At 36.7% G+C, this 16,298-nt stretch overlaps 1 protein-coding gene across 1 annotated transcript in view; it reads right to left on the bottom strand.

Moving 5' to 3' along the window:
- The window catches only part of SDK1 (sidekick cell adhesion molecule 1), a gene marked incomplete at both ends in the record, with an annotated part of 418,553 nt that overhangs the window by 282,604 nt on the left and 119,651 nt on the right, over nucleotides 1-16,298 (bottom strand). Inside the window, 3 exons of the mRNA XM_082312411.1 lie at nucleotides 208-355; nucleotides 4,492-4,598; nucleotides 10,348-10,507. Of these exons, the coding sequence (XP_082168537.1) occupies nucleotides 208-355; nucleotides 4,492-4,598; nucleotides 10,348-10,507 (415 nt within the window). The remainder of the gene's footprint in view (nucleotides 1-207; nucleotides 356-4,491; nucleotides 4,599-10,347; nucleotides 10,508-16,298) is intronic.

Here is a 16,298-nt window from a genome sequence, read left to right as displayed (position 1 = left end):
ACCATTAAAATCACATGAATTTTTTTGTCAAACTGCTTAGGAAGTTCAGAGATGGTCTTAAAACAGTCTTTTATCTCAAGCTTAGTATGAACAAGGCTACTTTATTCTCTTTAAACCTTAATTACTGTACTTAAAATGTAAGTTGCGTTATAAATGTAATTAATCATATTTTAGGGTGGGGGTATTTTGAGCTTTACATTCACTTACATTCTGCTGCTTGGTATAATCTTGTGCCCATCTCTAAACCATGTCACTTGTGGTCTTGGGTAGCTGAGTATGTGTAGGAAGTTTAGAACTGCAGCTTGTCCTTGAGTGACTGTTTTTTTCTGGTTTGTGTCCAGGAAATTTCCCATATCTGCAAAGAAAAAAATTATACTAAGAGTCCTGGAAGTTCTTGTCTCTCTCCCCATTTCTTTTCAGTGGACAGAGAAATAACTATGGTTTACGATAGTCATTGGCATTGCTATAATTAGTCAATATGACACTACAGAGCATGGGACAGTTTTGATTAATATAGATTTGGATGAACATAAGGCATAAGGCAAATCCAAGTGCTGCTAGTGCACACAAGTGCATCAGTCAGCAGTACTGGATGGCCTCACTGTTCTTTTGCAATAACTGAATGTTTTTAACTGAAAGTGACATTTTAATGGAGGCTTGTTTTGTTTTGTTGTTGTTGTTTTTTTAAATAAGTCCTTGCACAATACAAAAGAAATTCCTGTGCAATGCAAAGGAATGCAAATAGTGTATATAATTTTATCCATTTTTTGGTCACCAATTTTTTTTTTAATCCTTTTATCCATAGCTACACAAATATATGAGCAGCTGTATCACTTGTAGTCAAACCAATGTATAGTCAGGTCTATGCAAGTAAGCCATTGTACCCAAATGGATATCAAAATAGCAAGGCTATAGTCATGTTGGTACCTGTTAGTTCTTCTGGCACTATACTACGATGCAAATAGTGCATCTAGATCTCTGACATTTACAAAGGCATCAGTAATATTAAAGAGCAGCTTTTAACAAAAATTTTAATGGAAGAAAGGAAACTACAGTTGCAGAACCTCTGTCTCTGAAGGTTTTATTTCACAGACAAGTTCATGTATTTATGGAGTCCTTGTAAAAATTCAGTGAACATTTTCTTCTTGTTTTTCTTTTGCCTTTTGTATCACATTCCTATACATGAAAATAAACAGGGCTGTAGGCTCCTACTTATTCACCCTTCAAAGAACTTCTATGCATTTTAATTTGCTTTAAACCAAGAAACTGACACACACACACACAGAACTATTCTGGTTTCTGCCACAGAATTCCTTTTTTTTTTTTTTTTTTTTTTTTAAGATCTATAGGGTTCTCTGCTGCAGAGAGGGATGCAAAGGACATTGAAACATAGAAGACTACTATCAGGTCTGTGGATGGCAGGATATGAGAAGAGACAGAATAACAGCAGAAATTAAAAACACATGGTATTTTAAAGAAGCTTTAATCATCTTTGTGATTTTCAAGTTATTTATTCAGACATAATCAGCATTGTACTTCCTCTGTTGCTCCATATTTCTTACAACTGTAATCAGATCACCTACTTGAAAAGAAGTTTCAAACCGCGTAGGTGGATCTAATTAACTTCACTGTCATATGATTATTTTAGTCTTCACAATCCAAGAGTTTTTAAGCCCATTCTGTAATTAAGATTTACTCAGCAGTTTTCTCACAAACACCTGTACTCATTCAGTTAAGTAATATGTTAGCATGCATTGAGAACATTTTTTAAATTATTTAACAAGTTCTCTGCTACTTCAGAGATCTAGGACATGGAAAATACCTCAGATCTTTCTCAGTGCACATTATAATTGTGCCTTTCATTTCTTCACTGGAGATCTTAAGTTTAAGTGTATCGGGAAGCATCCTCTCTTCAGTGGCAAAAATAGTTCATTTCCTGTGAACCCTACTGAGTTAGACATCTAACATAGGTTCCCCATAGCTCTTGATGACTGGATAAGATCACTTTAGTAATCTCTTGGAATGTTGCTTTCTGATACGTTTTCAAGAATAACCAAAAAGTAAAATATGGTAAAATATCAGATACTTCATTATGTTCACACAGCTTAAGTCAATTAATTTAGATTGAAAATGTTAAAATACAGAAAACAATCACATGGTATCAGCAGCTACCCTGGGTAGAAGAGAAAGAAGATATTTAAAAGTTGTAGCACACTTTAATCTGTGGGAATAAAGTGCAAGTCTGACTGACAAATTTCACTACAGAAGCCATACTGGTCACTATACGTTCAAGACCAAAGGTCTCCCAAGATCTGCTTTGCTTTGTCTCAATACCTTTATCAGTGAAAATAAATAAATAAATAGACTGCTTAATTTAGACAGAGAAGTCTTAAGAGACAGCTTTTTAGTTAAGCAATGCAGAACTACAAATTAAAAGGGGGGAAAAATTAAAACCGAAGAAAATTAAACAATTACACTTCTTTCTCTCTCAAGAACAACCAAACGAACACCCAAAAATGCCTGGAGAAACAAAACACTTCACTGCAAATCTTTCCCTCATTCAGAGGGGAATAAAGCTGCCTTTGCAGGAGACAAAATTCTTTAGCACCAGTATCAAGGTAAAGTATTCCTGTGCCTCCTTCTCACTATTGTTCCCACAAGTACTTCCTCAAGAACTGCTCCCTCCACTATGCTGGTACAACTGCCTGTACAGCTGCGCAGGGGATCGGCGGGGGGGGGGGGGGGGGGGGGCGGGGGCGGGGAAGAGCTATTTTGACAAACCCTGCAAAATAATTGTTGCTTTTTTTCAATTTTGGAGAGGTTTCCCAGTCCACAGCTGTACAGACGAGTTTTCCTGCTGAGCCTAAAGGGATAGTGTGCTACATTGCAATACAAGAGCAGGAATGATTAGTGGGACAGAGGAGAAAAATAGGTACATGTTTCTCTGGTACCGCTCCCAAAGCCTTTGTCCCCTGAAACCACACCTGTAGATGCAACTCCAGAGGCATCTAGCCTAATCTAATGGCTCACTGCTGCAGAATGAGAAGCATCTCACCCTCACCTACCCCTGCTCCATCTTCTCCTTCTAGCCTTGTTGGAGGTCCCTCATCCCACTCATAGCTATGCTCACTCACACCAGCTTTCACTAGATCCTCTGTGACCTGATATAATTCACTAAAACAGAAGAAGAATAGTCAGAAAAGTACTTGCAAGGGTCTGACACACATCAGAATGAGCACAAGATCACTAGGAGGAGTATACATCAGGGGCATAAGGCTGGCAGAAGGCATGGAAGGAAAACCCCATTTTAGCAGCAGTGTATTTTTACATTAGCTCCCAGCATCTCTGAAACAATACTGAGAGATCAAACATCAAATTACTGATATTACTGACATTACAGATATAGTAACATAATTTACTGTAATACAGTAAACTGGTGAACATGATACTAAAACTTACCATAGTATCATTTGCAACTGGTTTTATTTTAAAAGCACAGGAAATTCCATGTAATTTCCCTCATGGCATAGTGATTAACTTGAATCACTTCCTTGGAATTGGGTTTCTAATAAATAATTCAATTTATCTAAATTCCACTTATCAAAGTGACATTTACTACTACTGAATTTCCAGTTATTGACCCTGAGGAAGAGAAATTTGATCAATGTATCAGATTGCTTACACGCAGTATACAAATCTGTCTTTTTAAATTTTGTTTTTATGTTCTTACTCTGAAAAAAGAATAAGGCCTAATTTTATGATTATTTCCAAACAAGTTATTTGGATTATATTTTCTATATGCTAACTGAAAAAAAAGAAGATTAGAGTATGAGACCATTTCTTAGGTCATGTTAACTAGCACTAACTCCTGAGAAAATCAATTTAACATTTCCAAATGGAAGTTAGATATCTGAAAAATTCTGCATAGTACAGACTAAAAAGGCACAAACACTGCAGGCTTTGGTTCAGAAAGGTGTTGAGAACAGACTTTTAAAGTTTGGTTAGCAAGGTTTTCACTGTGAAACAACTGCTTATTTTGTATCCCAAGAATTATGATCTGAAATCTTCATAGAGCTTTCTCCACTGCATGGTTTTCTTTCAGAAAGCTTCTGCTGTTTTGTGGGCTTTTTTGTTTTGTTTTGTTTTGATTGATTATTTATTTTGAGCTATATAGCCTTTCTTAATCCCTGTGTATTCAGAGAAAGGTATAAGAGTTTTCTCATGCTGCAGCTATGTCCAAAGGATCTCTTTGATGGCTTTGAACTGCTCAAAGCTTGCTCTAAAGACTTAATGTTGCGCTGCTTTGAACTGTTTCCCAGAAGATAACTAGAGTAAGTGTGAAACTACTTGTGAAGCAATAATTTTAAAATTTATTAAATATGATATCTAATAACTTTTCAGACTAGGAAATATTATTGGTATGTTGGTTTTTTACCCACAAAAAGAATCGGTTAGCTAATGAATCACAGAATAACTTCCATTCAAACATACATGCCACTTGAACTTCAGATCTTCTTTGCAGCAATGCCCCCATCCTGTTTCGTACGACACACTGATAAAAGCCAGCATCAGACCTCTGCAAAGCTGGGACGATATACCTATAAGACAAAATACAGAATTATAGTGCACTTCTTCCTAAAGGCAGATCAATGCTACTTTATGTGGCATTTCTTATTTCTCCGCTAATATTTTACACGTTGACTCAAATACTTATTGTATTTTTTTCTTACAAAGAGCATTCTCATATAATCTCTAGTCTTTGGCTACAATATTGTCTGTACTATATAGAAGAAAAAAAATACCTGAAACACATAAAATATCTTTTCAGTCTTAAGATCGACATTTGATAAATACTAATTAGGTCTCCACAAATTCTCTTGAAATACAGACTTAAATGTTTTCCTTAGTTTTATCTACCCTCATTCATAAGGGAAAGACACCCGGTATTTTGTTCAGAGGTAGCACAATCTAAAGAAAGAGGAAAAATCTTCCTCTAAATCTAGAGGAAGACTACAATCTAAATGCAGGCATTAGGAAGACTTGCAAGAAATATCAAAGCTCTCCAATGAAAAAAAGATGTTCACTACACTGTGTGTCCACTGTAACTCAGAAGAATACTGGAAAAGACACAGTGCACCGTATGTTGTATTTGTTCTGTCCTTCACTATACTTAAAAAGTCACTTAGTCCACTAATGCTCACCTGCCTCCTTCAACTATATCTGATTACTCAACATGAAAATGAGCCGAGAGGCACAGTTTTAATGTGAATAAAACACATGAATAATATAGATAATGTTGCATTAAACAAACATTAATCAAAGCACATATTCCCCCGGTCACCTTCTGGAGATATTATGGTAGGATTAATGAAAGTCTTTATGAAAAGATAAGGAAAAATAAAACTGCTGAATTTTAATCTTCAAAATTTAATTCCATCAAAAGAAAGCATCGCTTCTCATACTCACACATACTACACACACCCACATACAGAGCTTAATATCTGAAGAGGATCAGACAGCATAAAAACAAAGGAGGTAGAAGAAATCTACTTTAAGTGATAAATTAAGACTATAATCACTGCATTATAATTACAATCAAATACACTATAGCAAATCGGTCAGACAACCAAATACAGGGAATTAAACCACAGCCCAACACCATGGACAAATTTTAGCAATCTACTGTGATTCCTAGGAGACTCTGGCTTCCTAAGTGTAAGAAAGAGTTGTAGGCAATTGTGTTGTCTGTCTGCCTGCGTGCCTAAGCTGACTCCTCCTGACCTCCTTTGGAGCAACTGGCAAATTTTCTCCAGGGATTATGACAATTTGTACTGGGAAGATAAGGAAGACTCAAAACAGCGCTCTGTTTGGGAGTTACCGTAAACCCAACAATCAGCAGACAAATACTTGCTGGCCAGTAAGTATATAACTCTGAATTACCCATGTTGCTTCTTGCCTGATGAGTATGCCACAGGAAACAGAGTGACAAAATAGGTGAAAATACAAGGCATAGGATAGAAATCAATAGGACATAAGGCTTCCCTAATTCCTTACAGAATGATTTCCTTCCCTACCAGGCAGATGATTGTTGCAAAATGAAATTTAAAAAAAAAAAAAAAAAAATTAAGATTCCAACGAATAAATATTGACAATTCATTTTTACAGTTCATTTTACCAAATAGTTTATAGCTTAACAAGCTTTTCTTCCTCCCATAAAGATTTAGTATCATACTTGGCTAACATTTATTCCTCTGCTTGTCTATTAAATAGAGCCAAAATTAAAGGCTTCTTTCTTTGGTATTCATCTGTACTAAGGCAGTAACGCAGAGTTAGTTTTTCTGCCACTAGGACAAAACAAATCAATTAGATCAGAAGTGTCTTACTTTGGTTTTCTTTCCTGACTTATTAATGTTTCAGTAGGAAACATTCTTAATATGTTGCCTGAAGAAAAGAAAATCTTCTAAAAGTTTACAGTGAAAATCCCATCTACCTTGGAAATTCCAAGACAGGCCAAACCTACTGAGCAGTTGGCCTCTCATTGGACCTACTGGATAACAATGTGCAGGTAAGGCAAGCAAAATTAGAAGAATTAAATAACAAAAGTTAAAAAAAAAAAAAGAGATACAACATATGTTTACATTATTTGAGACTAACTTGAAAATTACAAACCTGGACAAGAGATAAATAGATATTAATGGAATTTCTAATTCTGTGTTTACAATTTTAAACCGTCTTTATGTACTCATATGTCTGATTATTTTTTTTAATATACTTTTCTATTGACCTAACAGTCAAAATACTTCTTTTTGTGCTATGCTTTCACCATTCTACTTATCTTCTGATATGCAAGAAGGGATACAAATAGTGCTTTCGAAATTCAAAATAAGACTTTCTTCCATGGAATGAATTTATATCAATGGTTAATACAATTTTTTACAGACATAATTTTGCTTTAATTTTGCCTGCACTCTAGCTTTTAAGATAGAAGATCTTCCCCTTGTATAGATGCCAGGAGGCTACTTAAGGTTTCTGGGGACCCGTGTAAGTATTTTAGAAAGTCAGACCAGCCAGTTTCTCTGTTTTGAGCGGTACAGCCAGCCAGAAACTGGCTGCTAGGAAGTTTCCATAGAAAGATTTAAAGTGACAAGCAGAAAAGAAAGCTTCAAGGAAGTCTTCCAGAGCATAACATCAGCTCCATCGCCAGGATTGCAACGAGTCAGAGTTTAAGGATGAAGTAGTATCAAACACCTAAGGAGAAATGCTAGCTAACGCTTACGTTTCATTCCTAATTTCAAATTTACATCCTCATTTTAATTTTAAATGCTCCAAGAGTTAAAAGTGAACCTATAGGTTACAGGTTTTTAATAGCCATACTTGTGAAAAAAGAATTAAAACCAAATGTATTTTATTAGATAGTCAAATAACTTATTATATATTCAAACTTTTTAACAAGGGACTTAGGCATCAACTGATCTGACTTTTTTTATACAGAATAAAATTAAAACATGTCCAATGTTAAAAACACGAATATAATAATCAGACACTTTTAAGTAGTTTGGGAGGAAAGTGTACTGCTGCTTAGACATAACCTTCGTTTCTTAAATTCAAATAAATTAATATTTTCAGGCCCCAAAAGCAAATATGGAAGATACACCTGGTCCAGAACTTAACTCAAAAGAAAACAAAAGAAAAAGAAAAAAGAAAAAAGTCACTGCCTGAACTTTAAAGACTCTTAACTTATAGACATAACGAAAATTGCTACTGCAGTCAGCGATATTGATTTGTTTTCATTCCATGTATCTCAGATCACAAAGAATTTATGAGGTTGTTTTATAAATTCTTAATACAAACTAGTGTATGCACAGTCACTATAAAAGCCAGGCTGTGCACATAATCAGCATCATTATACAAAGAAAAGCTGTTCATTCAGGGTCACCAATGTCAAAATGCAAAGACTCCAATTAGTTCTTTACTCACTTGGTGTGTTATAATAAGCTTTGAATATTTTCAGCCTGTTACAATATAGACATTACTTTAACTGAGACACGCTAAGTAATATCAATTACCAAAAAACTTTGATTGATGATTCAAATTGCAGTAGAAGTCACTTACACAGGAAAGATTCATGCATTTAAACAGAGTATTTACCCAAGAGAACTGCAGAGCAAGCTATTATGGGGTCAAAGTTTAAATTTTGCAACTGGAATTTTTATGTCTAAGCATACCTTTTCCTTGCTTTCATTCATCCTAATGCACCTACGCCATATAATCCTTTCTGCAAGCTTAAAGCTTTGCATCTACAGAATCAAAATCCTGTTTGCCTTATCTCTGACTGTGTGTAGTAGTAGTAGTAGGGCTGCAACTTCTGAATTAATATTTTCTATCAATGTTATTTTATTATTATAAACCAGTAGTTTCCTATATTCTTAATCACCTCTGCAGCAGATGTTTTAATTAGAAATAGAAACATGAACAATATGAAAAATGCAAAATTAATAAATATAGTTTCTGTCATGACCTGACATTCATTAGACTAAATTAAGCCCAATGATAAGAAACAAGGTACTGCATACAGGTGTGTATACATACAGCTTGGGAAAGGTGTTCCAGTACACTGAGTCTAACTTATACTGCAGTACACAGCAAAATTATAATTTTGTATTAGGATGTGCACTTAAATAAGAAATACCATGGCATTCTGATCTTAGTTTCAAAATGTCACACGTTCTTATTCAGGTGTCTCCTAGTATCATGAAATGTAAGCCTCTCAGTGACTAGCACATCTACAAAGCTTGAGTTCTAACCTTTGCTTTTTGTTGATTTCATGTTCATGTGTTTTGTCCTCCCACACCATTTCTTTGCCTTCCTTTCTCAGCATCTTATGCGGTTAAGAGCTGTTGTCAGCTCCTTCTACCAAGAAACTACAACAGACTCTGCTGTTGTTGATCAAAACAAGTGGCATTTACACAAAGTGACGCTCAAACCTTCTGTGATTAATTGTGCTATTAGAGATTTTTTTATTTTCTAGGAAGTATTCACAAATCTCTTCTATATGTGTGTATGGCTCATTTTGAGGTATCAGTGTATCTCAAGGCTTGAAAACAGCAACCATTAATAGATGCAATTACTCAGGACTAAGTGGTCTCGTCTAAATCAAAAGTCTTTAATTTCTAGGAAAGTTCACATAGAACTGTATGTTTGGTTGGAAACATAGTTGCTAAATACTTCACGTGCTAAATGACCCAAAAAAGTTTTAAAACATTATTTAAGGGACTTTTTTCCCTACTGCTCTGTAAATGTAAATAATACCGAAAATAGAACTAATGTTAGGTTACAATTTTGAAAATCTTTGAGAAAAGGACTACCTTGTGTAACAATATAGAACTTTATATCATTATCTGCATTTTTATACTAGTCTATACTGTAATTTCTGTCTATAGTGATGGAGCACAACTTTTCCCTACCTTAAGCAATGTAATTACAAAAGTGCATATTTAGCTTGGTTTGCTAAAGATGCAAGTGTTATACAAGGGCTCCATCTGTCACATACCCACCCCTTATAACTTCTGAATTCACTAGGTAATTTCAACAAAATTTGAAAGCAACAAATAAGTTGCATAAATATTTAATTTCTATACAGCCACAGAAATTGCCAGTTGCATAGGGAAGACCCAGTTAATGCTCCCATTAAAGAAAAGCAGACAAAACTTGGCTGTTTTACACTTTGATATTTGGCCAGCCATCTGCTGCCCATCAGCAAAAATGTAGCTCTGATTAGCTACAGTATGGTTTTTCTCTTGCTTGATGGGATACCTTGCAGAACGGGGAGGGAGTCAGTGAGGTCCTGGGAGCAAAGTGCATAATCACAGAAGAACAGTTTTTTAAACTATAAGATTAATTTTCGCATTCTCAGAAGTGAAACAGAAAATTTCATACGCAGTTTAAGATAGAACACATTCTTGTAGATCTTATTGAAAAGAATAGTCCCACCGGGCTTAGCTTTGTTCAAGGATGAGTAGCACATCATATGTAACATTCAGCTAAGGAATATACCTGCTATTTATTACATGTAAGGTTACATCTCCAGCAAAAACCATTCTTGGTACGTAAAAATTCTATGTTAGGATTCTTGTTTTGAAGTGTGAAATATCATTTTTAAGAAAGGAGATTCTCTCATAGAGATCTTATTTGTTTACAAAAAACAGTCTTCTTTCATGATAAAAAGCATTGTCGATGTATCAGTATCTACAAAGCTGATTTGAGGTGTTGAGGATTTGGGGCAGGGGGTTTGGTTGGGGGTTTTTTGCAATTACACTTAGAGAGGGCTATTATATAGCTTTTATTTACTTATATTCACTGGAGTAGGCGGTTATTTCACTGTCATTGCGTAACCACTTAAATTCCAAGGGCCAGCTGCCTTCGGCAAGGCACGTAAGTACGAGTCGATTTCCTTCCAAGTGTATCTGGGGCATGCCTGGTTCAGTCTTGAAGTATGGTGCAACATCATCTGAAATACAGAGAGAAAATGGTTTTGTAAGCTATTTAAGCAAGTATAGTATAAGCCACTGATACTTAGCTCATTTATTCTTAAAATGGTCATCATAAAACAAGAGCCACCATGATTCAGTAGTTAAGGCTTACAGTTACATTCATAACTAAGCTTTATCTTCAGAGGCAGAATTCACAAGATCTTGATAAACTTCATCCTTGGTACTTATTCAGAAGAGAAGTGCCCACTCAGACAAGCTTTCGTCCATGTTTACTCTTCATACATATAAGAATTTCAGCATTGTCTACCGTGGCAGGCAGTGAACAGCCCTATTGGCTTCCCCCCCCCCCCCCCCCCCCTTCTCCTCTGTGAGGTTTAAATCCACTCAAAGCTTTTTTTATTTCTTGAATAGAAACCAGAAGAGTAATCTTGAATATAAATGATTACCACAGCAGGAGAAGTCTCAGGGTAAATGAAGAATTTCGATAGCAAGAAGAGTTTAGAAAAAAACACCTCACAAAATCACAAGATTAATGTGTTTTTCAATGCTACTGTCAACCAAAATGTGTTAAATTATATTACCTGAAACCACTAACAGATTTTGAATTAGGGTACTTCAATAACGTTCAAGGGTCACATGTAGTCTCAAACTCTTGTTCTCCCGTGGATCACAAATGCTCAAAATACTCCAAGCAGCAAAATTCTCGACTGGTAAATTGCCAAAGCTCCACTCAAACGCAGATTTATTACAAGTCTACACCTGCTGTAGACCCAACCCTTGTCATGTCTGGACGATGAAGGTTTTCACACTTTACACGTCAAATTTCTACTTCTATGTAGGAACTACAGACTTAATCTTAGAACTTTACAAATACCTTCTATAGCCAAAATTAACATGTTTATGTATATATATAAAATACACAAGTTACATTCAAAGTCAGAGATTTACTGCAAAATATGGAATAATACTTAATAGGTAGACATTACTGCACTCTGCTTTTTAGGAGTGCAGTGTGTGTGTGTGTGTGTATTTTATATATAAAATAAAATAAAATAAAGTAAAATAAAAAGGATACACAAATGCTGTCCCAGTGCAACTAACCGTTCAGTTAAATTGCTAATCTTTCGTTTAAAACTTATTTTAGATTAAGCTCAGGTATTTTTATACTCGCTATTTAAAGATTTTGAGCTATCATCTTTTATGGTTTATGGGGAAGTGACCTCATGTACTATTCAAGGCTGTCTGAAATTTTTGAATCCACAGGTCACATACTATAATCTTTAACAGTTGATAGCACAAGACAGCAATCACATTAGGGAAGAAGGAGCCCCAGGCACGGGGTCACAGTGGCTTTCAAGGTGCCCTAGTGTTCCACCGAAGACTGGGACAGCAGTGGGTACGCAGCTCGGCCTGGTGACGTCAGCCTCTCTAAGCCCTTATCTTTTGCTTTGCCTCTTATCAGGGAATTTTTATTACTTAGCAGACCACATGGCAACACACACTCATTATCAGCCTAATCGTACAGTCCCAGGGAAACAGCTGCGCTTCAGCTGACCGTGGTCAAGGAGTCACAGGTTGACTGTTGCCAAACTATTTACTACAATTGGCTATAAAGTTGAACATCAGCTGCATACACATTTGATGATCTGTATTGACAAATTGTCTCCCTGGTTTTTAGAATTTAACTTCAGAAAGATACAGTTATTTCTGCAGAAGAAAAGCACATCCTCTTAAGGCATTTCTTATAAACTATTACACAAAATCTGACCTAACAAACTGAATTAAAAAATGTATTTTGAGGTAAGGCCCTTTTCTGATTTGAAGCATTTCAAACAATTTGTTTTTCAAACTAACTGATTAATGGCTAGTGCAGATCAGTAGTATTTTCTTTAAATGGGATATACGGGAAGCTATGACAATTCAACATATGAGAAAACAGGAACAGTTCCAAACTAGCAGATAGTCTCAGGCAAGCCAAAGATGTTTTCTGCACTTCTCCACTCTATTACATGACTGAGATTATATTCTGCCAAGCTTCTTTTTTTTGTTTTAATGCCTGCAAATATTGTGAAGAATTCTTATCTCAACTCCCATTTTCTCCTAACTAGCAAAATCAACCAATATTTTAAAACTTTATGAAGAAGAATGTAAGTCAGAGTTAGACAATGTTAGTGTGAAATACAGTTACTTTATCCAGAGCAAAAAGCAATTTTTAACAAATATATTTCTAAACAAGTGAGGAAATGTTAAATCCCTTCAGAGGCTTCACATATTCCAGTCACAAGTGGTGTTCCCCAGGGCTCAGTGTTGGGACCGGTTCTGTTTAATATCTTTATCAATGATCTGGACAAGGCGATCAGGCGCACCCTCAGTAAGTTTGCAGATGACACCAAGCTGGGTGGAAGTGTCGATCTGCTGGAGGGCAGGAAGGCCCTACAGAGGGACCTGGACAGGCTGGATCGATCGGCCAGGGCCAACTGGATGAGGTTCAACAAGGCTGAGTGCCGGGTCCTGCACTTGGGTCACAACAACCCCATGCAACGCTGCAGGCTGGGGGAGGAGTGGCTGCAGAGCTGCCTGGTGGAAAAGGACCTGGGGGTGTTGGTCGACAGCCACCTGAACATGAGCCAGCAGTGTGCTCAGGTGGCCAAGAGGGCCAATGGCATCCTGGCCTGTATCAAGAACAGTGTGGCCAGCAGGAGCAGGGAGGTGATAGTGCCCCTGTACTGGGCACTGGTGAGGCCGCACCTCGAGTACTGTGTTCAGTTTTGGGCCCCTCACTACAAGAAGGACATCGAGGTGCTGGAGCGTGTCCAGAGGAGGGCAACGAAGCTGGTGAAGGGTCTGGAGCACAAGTCTTATGAGGAGCGGCTGAGGGAGCTGGGGTTGTTTAGCCTGGAGAAGAGGAGGCTGAGGGGTGACCTTATTGCTCTCTACAACTACCTGAAAGGAGGCTATAGCAAGGTGGGGGTCGGTCTCTTCTCCCTAGTAACAAGTGATAGCACGAGAGGAAACAGCCAGGGGAGGCTTAGGCTGGATATTAGGAAAAATTTCTTCACCGAAAGGGTAGTCAGGCCCTGGAAGAGGCTGCCCAGGGAAGTGGTTGAGTCCCCATCCCTGGAGGTATTTAAAAGAAGGGTAGACGTGGTGCTCGAGGACATGGTTTAGTGGTGGACTTGGCAGTGCTAGGTTAACGGTTGGAGTTGATGACCTTAAAGGTCTTTTCAAACCTAAACAATTCTATATATTTTGGGGAGTCTCCCAAAGGAGTTATGAGACAGACATTTTACCCTTGCAAGATTAAAGGTGTCAGGATTCCTCTGGAGATGAAAAGGCAGTGGCAGGGAGTGATGCTGGTATTTAGGGGAAGGAGTTCTAAGAGAGTCCAATTAAATTGAAATTATTAGTGCCAAGTCCCCTGAAAACAATGACATTTACCTGCTAGTATATAGAGGCTCATGAAATGAGTTTGTTAAACTATTCCTTCCTGAAGAAAGTTGAGCCATTCAGGGAGATTACAATGAAACTGGTATCTGCACTATAAACCTCTACCAGAGTAATTTGTTGATCCTGTTTTTCAGTAATTTAAAGACTCAAGCAGCATAACCTCCTTCATTATTTCACTCTGAATTATCCACTTACTCCTTCTAACTTATGTCTTTCCAAGAACAAACGATTTATTTGAAAGACAAAGACTGCTGCCCACAAGTCTGTCATTCAGCCCTACATTTCCTACTCAGATATTCCAAACCCAGTCATGATGCAACCCACTCAGCTCTCTCCCATTTAAAATATCACAATCAAGCCGGTATTACATGAAAATGATTCTCAAAATTCAATCCAATTCTGGTAGAATCTAAAATTTAATAGACCTATGGGAATATTTTTATAAAGAATATAGTATGCTTTATAAGTTACCCCAGCTCTCTGGAAGATTTACTTAAACCCTTGAAGTAATTTTATCTTCTAATCTTTTATTCCTGACTTTCTCATCAATCACATACCATCAGTTTATCAAATTCAATTATGTAATCAGAGCTCACCAAGTATTCACTGAAAGCAGAGATGAAAATAAAATACTGAGCAAAGATTCCATGAAGAGAGGTAGCAGTAAAGCTTTGATGACTTTGGCATTTCTGCAGTACAGTGCTGCTCACACCTCAGACACATGATCAAAATGGTGCTGCACCGTAAGTGTTACATCTTTAAGTTGTAATTGAAAGCAGAATTTTAAACCGGACCTACAAGGACAAGTTTGGTTGTTATAGAGCATCCCAGCAAAACAGGAAAATTGACAGGAAAAATGAAAGCCATCTCAGAAAGAAAATTGTAGGAAAGGAATAACTGGCTAAGGGATGGAAGATACAAGGGGCTCATTTAGTAGGTATGAGATACCTGTACTTTATTAATTAAACACAGGAAGGGCTCACCATAAGGATAACCTTGGCCAATCGAGGGTTTAGAAGCCATGAGAGCATCTCAGTTTTTACTCTCTTGAGGACAGAGCAAAAAGCAAAAAGAGTCCTAGAAACAGGAATAATAAAATACTGGAATTAATATTCTTAGTTAAAATAGTTTTCTGCCTACAAAAAAAGAAAAAAACAAAAACAAAAACAAACCCCAAGCATTCATGCTATACACTGTTGCTTTCTTCTAAACGCTAAATGTGTTAATACTTCCAACCTCTCTAGCTCTTCAGCTACGCTGATTTAAAAATAAAAATAATAATAATTTAAAAATTATCTGAGTTGCAAGGAGGAGTGAAAGGATAAGGCACCAATCTGTTGGCACATATATACAGCTTCTACAAACTTTCATTAAGTGCTTACCAAACTGGCTAACATCCTCACTAGCATCCTTAAAAGGATGGTGCAGATTTATTTTTATGTAAATCTCAAGAAAAAATAGGATTGAATATGCCAAAATTATCTGGAAAGTTGCTCCAAAACATGTCTGCCTTGCTTTTGTGCATCATTAAACTGCAAAAGTTCCATTATACTGCCAAGTTAGGCCATCTATTTTCTTTCTTTGGTACATGCAAAGCTTAGACGGATTTTACCTCAAAATATGGTTTCAGGACCTAATTCAACAATGCCCATGCACTTTTGTTTGAATTAATGCTGGCATTTAAATATAAAAATGGTGCTGTATGCAATTGTTATCTACTTTGGGCTTCTCCCCAGCCCTAGCAGATGAGATGCATCACATAAATACTAAGAGCTCGCTCATACTCTATTCTCTATGAAAATCATGTTCAGGCACAAACTTACAAATACAATCTGTAAGAGGAGAAGGCAGTCTGACTGACTTCAGCTTTGTACTGAATGGAATGAAAACAAAAATTCCAAGAGTTGCTACTCATCAGTTAACCAAGGGAATCTAATCTCATAAGGACAGCATGAATGAACATGACTTCAGAACCTGAGGAGAGTACCATCTCAGGGACCTCAAACATACCCTCCAATAAACACATTAACAAAGTTTAGCTAATCATTCTTCGCCATCTAACAGCTGACATTTGTAAAATACATAAACCAAAGTCAGATTAAATAGATCTTTCAGTTACTACAGGGTGCTGCAAGATCTTGAAAGCAGTCTTGCAGTCCTGTCCCTCAGGAATTCATATATTTTAATTAAAGATGCAATTTGATCTTGAACACCTCTATCCTTGAGAAAACAAAAGTTACTATACTCCAGAGAAGTACCACATCACCTTCATCAGTGAAAAACGCTGCAACTACCCTGTTTAAAATCACAGCATTTTTTTCTCCAGAAATGTTGGATACCAGCAGTTACAGGCAAAATCAT

This window comes from Platalea leucorodia, assembly GCF_965183815.1.
Source record: "Platalea leucorodia genome assembly, chromosome: 5".
NCBI lineage: Eukaryota > Metazoa > Chordata > Aves > Pelecaniformes > Threskiornithidae > Platalea > Platalea leucorodia.
This window is presented reverse-complemented; position numbering and strand designations above follow the sequence as displayed.